Consider the following 10102-nt stretch of genomic DNA (forward strand, 5'->3'; position numbering starts at 1 on the left):
TACCAAACTTGTTGTTTACCCAGCATACTCAACTTTTACGTAGCAAATTCAAGGTTTCCATAACAACTCGAGATTTGACCTACTAACTTGACAGATGTCTACGAAATTCAACATTTTGACCAGCATCCATTCTATAGTTTAACATTAAGACTAAAATTCTAGATTTACATTAAAATTATATGTTTGAGTTCGTATATATACAATTCAAAATTTGATTTTCTACAAGGCATTTTCGAGATTCTAATTTCAATTTATTATATTAATAGATTTCATGTAGTTATCTAGTATTTGCCTCTAAAGTATTATCACTTGGTCAATAGGATATATCACTAACAATACTTCTCTTGAGCACCCAGGACACATCTCCAAGTGATAAAACGGGAGGGTGGAGAAATCTAGCTTTGTTTGAGGTTATCGCGTCAATGGTTCGAATCCTGAAATATGGATTTAACTCTTGAATAAGTGCAAGTGTACAAGCAGCCTTCCACCCTGTACCCTTGGAAGCATAACCTGTGATTTACCTCCCTCATGCTCCAGGACAGGAGCAGTGGAGGACCCTTAAGGTTGGGGTTCAACCTTTAACAATACTTCTCTTGAAATCTATTGGTTTGGCCTCAAAATTTGCACGCATACCATTTGTAAACTTTAATCATAAAAAGACTTCGACCATTTTTACAAAAGGTTTGTATGTAATTGCACCTCAAAAAATTACCTTTTGCAAAGTCTTCCTAAATTGACCACAACCGCAACTCAAACTCTGGCAACAAATCAAGTTTCCCCTTATATTAACAATGCACATGTAGAACACAAGTAAATATTCAATGTAAGAATGAAAATCAAAACACAAGATCACCGTGCGAATTGTAATGGCAGTTTCGAGTCCTTTTTCCATCCATCATCAAGAGTCTAACCATCATCTAAACTGGACCATTTTCTCGATTTCTTATGAAAAACTAGGATTGCAGCCAAAAAAAGTTCACAGTGGACAAAAATATAAAGACAAGATTCTCACATTAAGAAAGCAACTCCACAACCAGCAGTATTAGCCAGAGCCATTTTCAAAAGAAGAGGCCATAGTAAGGTCGGTCAATCATCAAAAAATGTGACCTGAGTCTCAGGGAAGAACATCAACCAAGTAGTGTTATTAAAGGATCATTGTCTCATATGAAGATAAAGAAGCCAAAATATAAACATGCGCGAGAAAAAAAATGAAAGGGAAAATATGGTCAATTTATTCGGAGTTTTGTCAATGAGGTTCCATAGGTACAAATATAGACAATGAATTAGTACATTAGAGGACCATGAACACCATGACACTACTTTCCCTTTCCTTCTGTTTCTGATGATCTGTTAGTATATAGTAAGTTAAAGCTCTGTTATGATACAGATCATTAGTCTACAGTCTAAACTGGTTCACCTACTGTTTTTACAAGTAACCATTTAATTTTAAACCTGCAAGTTTCCTATGATTTTTCCATCATCTTTCCCAGTATTAAACAAGAAACTGCAGAAGTCTTGCAAAAGCAAATCTAAGGTTTGAGTTTCACCCATTCATAACGTCCCGGGAGGGGCGTCTCAGTCAATGGATCAAAGTTGTACCTACAGAACAAACAGTGTGGGGGATTCAGATTAGTATGATGAACATTTTTGTTACATTAGAAATTTTGCAGAGATAAGAGTAGTCGTACTTCTCAATAAATTGCTTATGCTGATCATTTTCTGCACAGGAAAAAAACTCGTTCATTTCATTTGCAGTCAGGATGTCTCTTGACATTGGGTTTTGCATTCTGCTGTCGGCATCATTTCCAGCAGTAGGCCTGTTACTTGAACCAGGAGTTTTGATGGAACCTGAGTCCCTAATCAAGCTGCAAGGCGTGCTTTCCCTAGTGGTCCTGCAAAATAAGAATGTTAACCCCATTAATATATTTCAGGAGCGGTGAAAAATTATCAGTTTCTTTATCTTTCATCTTATTTCTCGTCACTCCTCTCTGTTCCAATCATGTGGCATGTGCCCACATTCATTTTCGACTGGTACATGTACCAGACTTCACAATTAAGATATAAGATACCATACATCGTGCTACAACAAATGCAAAGCATTAAATGACCACGACGTTTTACTTGGTAACAGACTTGCAGTAACTGCAGACTTGCTGATTCTATTTTTTAGGCAAAAAAAGTGACATAAATAGACATTGGGTGATTTCCCTATCCTACAGGTAATTTACATGAGTACCGGAGAATACCAGTTATGATAAAGAAACACAGCAGAACAAGCAAGCCACCGAGAACATTTTTTTTTAAAGATGGACACACAAAAGGTTATGATGCATTCAGTAACCAGAATCGACTAGAAATTGTAACTGGAAAAGGAAATAAAAATGGCAGAACCACTTTACTTAACTTGAGGTAGCATAATATAAAAAGTTACAAATGTTTTTGTGATTGTATCAATGGTTAACCAGTGGAATAACACAGTTTTGCATCTGAAAACGTTTATGGATTACGAAAGGTGTTGTGCTTTTAGATTCCCCAAAAGGCGCAGGACCTGATAGAAACAGCAAAGTTTAAAAATCGAACAAAAACGAAGTCAAGCTCCAATTTGATCCCCAGAAGATACAAAATCTCCTGTCATCTGGGATTTTCTCGGCAGCAAAAGAGATCAAAAAATTATAATAGCACTTTAGTCCAAGTTCGAAATAATTAAGATATCCCGATAAGCGAAACATAATTACTCTCAACCATACACCAAAAATGTGATACGAAGATAATTACATATTTATAAATAGAAAAAGCTAAGTCCTACAGAAGATGGAAGCAGCTTGAGATGAAAACAAAAACAAATAGATAACAGAAAAATCAGATAAATCTATTTCAAGCTCCAAGTATAACCAGCTTAATATGTTCATTAAAATTGAGAGAAAAATGAGTTCTTCCACATTTCACAGTTTCTCTTATCAAATTTGCAAAAAAATTCATTTACCTTTCACCCTGCTTCTAACAGTAAGAATCTTTATTTGATTTGAAAATTGTTTTCAAAATTAATTAACCAAATGTATAAAAAGAGCAAAATCTTAAGCTAAAAAGCTCACACAGTTAATTTAAAAAAATGTAAGCACATTTTAAATCACATCTAAAACATAACAAAACTAAGATCCAGAAAAAATAAAATCACAAATCCAGACATAATTTCAAGAATTTTCCCATCTTCCATACAGATTTTCACAATTAACCAGAAGCGTTGCGTAAAAATCATTAAAACATAGAAACCTTGTGCATGCAACCAAAAAACCCATTTCAACTAACTAAAAATTTCGAAGATTTTTGTTAGCCCCACACAGAGAACCTCAATCAGAAATTAACTCAACTATTTTACTATTGAAACATAAACAATAGTAGCCCCAAATTTTAGCTTTCTATAAATTTCTCACTTTTTTTAAATCAAACTGAGCTTTATTGTAGCCCAAATTCACAGAGAGATATAAATAGTTCAGCATAGAGAACTTCACTAATAATAATAATAATAATAACACCCAAATCTTTATTTGCCAAAATATAGAACACTTTTGAGCAACCATTAAGAGCATAAATTAAATTTAAAAGAAAAACTCAATCCACCAAAATAGAAACATAACACAATTTTAAAAAAGCTCCCCAATTTCAAAAAAAATAAAAATAAAATGGAAGGTCGAAACTTTACGTGCAAATCAAAAGACAAGAAGAAAAAAGAAAACCCAAATTCAACAAAAAAAATTGAATCTTTCAACATGCAAAAGCAGAAACAAGCAAAAAAATTAGCAGTGGTTAGAGAGAGAGAGAACACCTTTCTTTGCCTTCAAATTCCAGTACATTTTCTCCAAATGAAGCCTCCACCGAGTTTTCATCCTGTTTTTCCTCCAATTTTTTTTCCTTTTCTTTTTCTTTCCCAGAATTTTCCACGCTGTTGGGACCCACTCTAGCCTTGTTTGAATTAGGCTCCTTCTCCAGGGGAGGGTATTTCTGTCTTCTCGATTCAGGGGGTGCAGGCTTCTCCAGGCGTCTGTTCCTTAGTTGCATGTAACACCCATCACCACAGCCTTCAGCCGCCACCCCCGTGGAGGCGGCGGCGGCGGCTGAAGATTTCTCTAGGCGTTGTAGTGCTAGCGTTTTAGCCCTTGTCCGAACCCCGAGTGAGGATTGGGCATGGCTCACCGCCACTTCTCTTGTTGTCTTTGACTTTCTTATGTACTTTCCCATTTCTTCTTCTTCTTTCCTCCACTATTCTCTCGCTGTGTCTCGTTCTTGTATGAATGTGGGCTCTCTATCAAAACATCACTTTATACAGTTTTAGAAGGATTGAGAAAGAGCCCAGGTTGGGGTTCAACCTATTTTTTTTTTTGAGAAAGAACCCAGGTTGGTGTGGTTTACAGGGTTTTTAGGTTAGAGAGAGACTGGGAGTTCTCACTGTACGATCCTTGGTATACACGGCGGAAGGAATAAGAGTAGCGGAGGCCAGGGGGGGTGGTGGTTATACGAATAATCCTAATTGAAGATTATCTCCTGGGATGTGAAGAAGATATACTCAATATCTCGGCTCTTTTGTCCTCTCTTTTTGTTCTAACAATGGAGTCAATATTATTATAAAATAATGTGCATGATATTGAATTTTCTTTACAAAAATATTAATTTTTTATTGTTATTTCACTATTTCAATCATCATTTTTTTACTTTTTTTTCTCTCAAGAAGGACCCACTTTTTCTCTCTAACGATCAAAAAATTAATTTTCAAAATCACTATCGAACAAGCTTACAATCTTTTTATTTAGAGAGAAAAGTATGTTTTATCTGTGAATGAAGAAGTAAAAAATGACACTTATAATATTGAAATAACAATCAAAAAATTTATTTTTTGAATAAAAAATTACTACCAAACAGTGACTTAATCATTCAATAGGATAATTAATGTAAGTAAAAAAATTTATTTGGGTAATTAAAATGTCTCTATCTTTTAATGCTTTTGTGAAAAGCATCCCTACTTTTCATTTTATGATATTTTTACTCTTATCTTTTACATTTTATTGTTGAAAATGTCGTTTTGCCTGTATACCGTTAATTGCTATGTCCGTTAATTGCTATGTTAACTCAATACAAAAAGGCAAACTTTCTTTTCAAAAACCAAGGTAATATATTCCTGAATTGTTCATAGCTATCAGTTCCCCTTCTTAAATGCATCTTGGATTTTGGAAAAAGAAAATTTGCTCTTGTTTTCTGATGATCTTCCCACATTCCTGAAGAAACCCGACCCTAGGTATTGTTCGTGGGTTCATGAAGGTTTTTAGAGAGGATCATGAAAATCTCATGTGGCTAGGAATGTGAGATGATGATTCCATATTTTTTTCTCGATTATATTGTTGAAATTCTTGTAATGTTTGATCATACTAAGTATTATTACCTTGGTAGACGATCAGAATTTATTTTTTCAAATTATTGGTTGAGCCATGCTTCGATACCAGGCAAGGGTTCTACAGAACTCCTACAAAACACACACAAACAGGGGTGGGGTGGGGATTTTTGGGGTCATTTTTTAATGAGGTGGGACCCACCTCTTGTGAGGGATCTGGAAAGCTTCTATTGAGATGGTTCTGTACATCCATCAAAACTCTTATTGGTTCTCATCTAGCCAAAGATTAGGTGGGGCTGGATTTATATTGATAGCTCCTTTGGCAAAATCACTGGCTAAAGGCTGGGAAAATTTTTTGAAGGAGATATCCACATCTTGAGGATGCTGATCAAAACACAATTTCATTTATAGCTAATCATTTAGATCAAAATGCCTTCTAACATCACCGGTAGTTAAACAACCTCATGAGTAAACAGGCAAATCTGTACCCTCAACTTTAAATTTGCTGCTTGAAGAGCAATGCCCAATTTCATCAGCTTGATCAACTCTGCTCAAATCAAGATCAAGTGCTACAGAGCCAGGAGCCTGCCACTCATTCAGTGTCATACCACGGTTAGTTATGAAATCAGATGTAGAATTAGCAGATCAACTGACAGTAGCAGGATGGAAGATCCTTTTCGCAATGAAAGATGAAAATAATAGTGAAAATACCCAAAAAAAAAAATGAATGGTCAAAACATTTTACACAAAATCATTAAAAGGAATGGATGTTTTGAACTAATTATCCTCCTTTTTTATTTAATTTTTTTATAGTCAAGCCGTTCAACTAATGCAAATTGCCCCCTCAATCCTAATAAAAGGGGCAAAAGAGAATATGTAACCAAGCACTTGCTTGGGAGTTTTGGGGATTGATTATGTATATTTTTTATAATCTCAATTTTGGACATTTTTGAGAAGATCAATTTTGATTGATTTTAGTCCCGTTTAAATCAATCCAACACACACTAGAGAGTTTATTATTCAGCATTTTAAAAAGTTTTTTAAGAAAAATAAAATTACATATATATCTTTTAGTTAAATTTTGAATTTATAACCTTTTATACAAGTCCTCTTACTCATAACTAATATTTTATTAATAAATATATATTTTTTTTTCCATAAAAGTGAATTTTTATCTTATAAGTTCATCTCCAAAAAACTCTTTATATATAAGATGCTCTTTGTTTTAGAGAGTCAATTCTTAAAATTATACTCTAAGAGACCCTATAAATTAATATTTTAAAATAGGGAGTTAGTTAAGGTCTCCAAATTTAGCGAGTCAAGCCCAATTTCTATAATTAAATACATTCAAAGTATTTTCGATTTTTAATAAAGGAAAATAATATAATAATTTAGAGGGAAGTTAATGAAAATAAAAGATAGAAAAATAATATATATATATATATATATATATATATATATATTATTAGGGTAGTAAAATTAAGTATTAAATATAAAGAGTCTGTTGAAGCATTTAAAATTTCTTACTCTCTAAATTTATATATGCTCCCTAAATTACAAATATGCTCTTTAATTAAAAATAAAGATTCGTTTGGAGATACTCTTAGTAATACTTATAAGCAATACAAAAGTTTTGAATAAAGTATGTGGATTGAAAATAATTATTTTTAGGGATGAAATTGAAAGAGAATTTGAAAAAGGCAAAAACCCATTGCTAAAAAAATAACAAGTACCGATTTTTTCAACCTCCTATAAATCGTGTCCCCCGACAGCAATCAAAATCAGTGAAAAAATTCTCAAGCAGGCCCTAAGACTTACGAACTCAGCTGAAAAAAGCTCTTTATATTGTAGGCTACCTAATCTTCGAGAACGAGAAATGGAATAGCAGAAACAAAAGTGTACATTGACAACAAATAATTTTTGACAAAGGGTTATTCCCCTTGTACATCAAGAAATGTGAAGGGTGTGAACACCTTGATGTTGTATCCCAATATATATCAAGAATAACCCTTGACACTATAAGCATGTTTGAGCCTCATTTTTTAAAATTCATTTTTTTTCCATAACTTATTTTAAATCACATATTTTTCTAATAAAATAACTTTGCATGTAAACCTAAAATTTTCACACTTTTTACTATACATTCTTGAAAAAATTACTTTTCATAAAATTTATTCTAAAAAAATTTTGACTCTAAGAGGGAATTGACGATTAAAATATACACTAACAGTTGAAATTCACATCATCTTCGTACTTTAGATAAGATATTGAAGTAACATTGAAATTTTTGGAGACAAATAAAAGACTATACCCCTGCTTGGGTCTTATTTTCTAAAAGTTATTTTTTCTCAAACTGATTTTCAACCTACATTTTTTAATAAAATAATATTGCATGCGGAATCAAAATTGTTTCCTACTCATTAATCACACATTATCCAAAAAGATTAATTTTCACATAATTTATTTTTAAAAAAATCTCTTGCAAGCAGGGCCTATGTATATATAAAGTAGTAGAGTATGCTAAAATTAAATCCATCAAGTTTTATATTTTATTTTTATTTTTCTATGAGAGGTGAGAGAAAAATCAGAAAGATTGTAAATATTAATTTCTTGAGTTATTTAATTAATTCATTGGAAGTGTTGGGAAATATTACGCAATTTCCTTTATTTCTATTTGATAACAATATAATGAATCTTAAACCAATATGTTGAATCAATTCAAAAAGAAGAAAAGAGAAGAGAAGAAGAAGAATAAAGAGAGAACCAAAATCTATTGAGCCATTGGAATTCAGATTTTCAAAGAAAGTAGAAACAGTTTTTATACTACTACAAGGAAACCTAAAAATAATAAGAAACCTACAAAAAGGAAATTACATATTATGCTAAAATAAATAACTAAATAACTAACACACGTTTTCATCCCCCCTCAAACTCAAGATGCTAAAGCAAGAAGCAGTGAGAATTTGTCACGCAAAAAGCAAAAATGATGAACCGGATGAGACTTAGTGAAGAAGTCAGCAAGCTGCAACGATGAAGAAACAAAAGGTAGGGAAATGGTGCCAGTCTACAGATGATGACGAACCAAATGACAATCAATCTCAATATGCTTTGTGCGTTCATGGAACATAGAATTGTGAGAGATCTGAATGGCACTAGTATTATCACAATACATGGGAGTTGGGGAGGAATGAGAAACACCCATATCTACAAGTAACCATCGCAACCACACAATCTCAGTGGTGGTGGATGTCATAGCTCGATACTTTGCTTCTGTAGAGGAGCTGGAAACAACAGTCTGTTTCTTACTTTTCCAAGAGATAAGTGAATCACCCAAAAATACACAAAAACCCGTAGTGGACTTGTGATCAATGGGGTCGCTGGCCCAATCAGCATCAGAGTAAGCACGGAGCACTAAGGATGAGGTCGATGGAAACAAAAGACTCTGAAAGCATGTACCACAAAAATAACGCAAAATACGAACAACTGCTGCCCAATGAACTGTAGTAGGAGCTGAAACAAATTGACTAACAATGTGAAAGAATAAACAATATCAGGACGTGTGATGGTAAGATAAACTAGACATCCAACAATAGTGCGATACAAAGTGGAATCAGTCAATGGCACACCATCAGAGGATGAATATCGAACATTGGACTCAAGAGGAGTATCAGCAGATTTATTATCAGTAAGATGAGCACGCTCAATGACATCCATAGAATACTTGGACTAAGAGATAAGATAACCTCTAGGAGAAGAAGCAACTTCGATCCCCAAAAAATAAGACAGTGTGCCCAAGTCCTTCATTTCTAAATGACAAGCCAATTCTGATTTCAAACTTGCAATTCCATCAATATCATCACCAGTAATAATCATATCGTCAACATATAGCAATAATAGAATGCGACCAGTTGAAGTGCATCTAAAGAATAAAGTGGAGTCATGATGACTGGATGTAAAACCAAGAGAGCTAACAACGGTGGAAATTCTCTCAAACCAGGCACGAGGTGCTTGTTTGAGGCCATAAAGTGCCTTCTTGAGTTTGCAAACAAATCCAGGAGAGTGAGAAAGCCAGGAGGAAGAACCATATAAACCTCATCTTGAAGATTTCCATTTAAAAAGGCATTTTTGATATCCAATTGAGAGAAACTCCACTGACGAACAGATGCAACTGCAATAAGTGTCCGATCATTGGTCATCTTGGCGACAGGAGCAAAAGTCTCTTCATAATCCAAACCATACTGTTGATTAAAACCTTTAGCAACTAATCTAGCCTTGTGGCGTTCAATCGAACTGTCAGATTTGGTTTTAATCTTATAAACCCAATGACAACCGATAGTATGTTTACTTGAAGGCAATTCAACCAAGTCCCAAGTGTCTGTCTTATGTAGAGCAGAAAGTTCATCAGCCATAGCTTGTTGTCAAAGAGGATCCAAAATAGCTTCTTTATAGGAAGATGGTTCAACTAACTTATGAATGGATGTTAGAAAATAGCAAAAGGACTCAGAATAACAAGAATAATCAAAATCAGGTAACTGAGTGGACTTACGAATACATTGAGGATAACGAGGAAGAGATGAAGCAGGAGCTGGATCAACAATCTCAGGCAGTGCTTGGAAAGCCATAGAAGGAGGAGGGGTAACATGATCTAAAGCATGTGTACCTGTAGGACATGAAGAATCAATAGTACATGGGGTATGGGAAGGTGAATTGTTTATATCATCA

The 10102-nt window shown here is 33.9% G+C and overlaps 1 protein-coding gene across 1 annotated transcript; it reads right to left on the reverse strand.

Moving 5' to 3' along the window:
* Positions 1–1202: 1202 nt before the first annotated feature.
* On the reverse strand, positions 1203–4560 carry LOC111393359 (cyclin-dependent kinase inhibitor 5-like). The gene is made up of 3 exons (XM_023018863.1): positions 3824–4560; positions 1689–1892; positions 1203–1599 (listed from the first exon to the last, which is right to left on the reverse strand). Exons 1-3 carry the CDS (start codon positions 4234–4236, stop codon positions 1530–1532), a joined length of 687 nt encoding a protein of 228 aa, XP_022874631.1. The 5' UTR covers positions 4237–4560; the 3' UTR covers positions 1203–1529.
* Between the last annotated feature and the right edge of the window lie 5542 nt (positions 4561–10102).

The sequence above is a fragment of the Olea europaea genome, chromosome 4 (genome assembly GCF_002742605.1).
Source record: "Olea europaea var. sylvestris chromosome 4, O_europaea_v1, whole genome shotgun sequence".
Classification (NCBI taxonomy): Eukaryota; Viridiplantae; Streptophyta; class Magnoliopsida; order Lamiales; family Oleaceae; genus Olea; species Olea europaea.

Coding starts and splice junctions, on each gene's coding strand:
- LOC111393359 (XM_023018863.1), bottom strand. CDS start 4,236: ATGGGAAAGTACATAAGAAAGTCAAAGACAACAAGAGAAGTGGCGGTG. Junction 1,893..3,823: donor GAATTTGAAGGCAAAGAAAG/GTGTTCTCTCTC, acceptor CTTATTTTGCAG/GACCACTAGGGAAAGCACGC. Junction 1,600..1,688: donor CATAAGCAATTTATTGAGAA/GTACGACTACTC, acceptor TTTGTTCTGTAG/GTACAACTTTGATCCATTGA.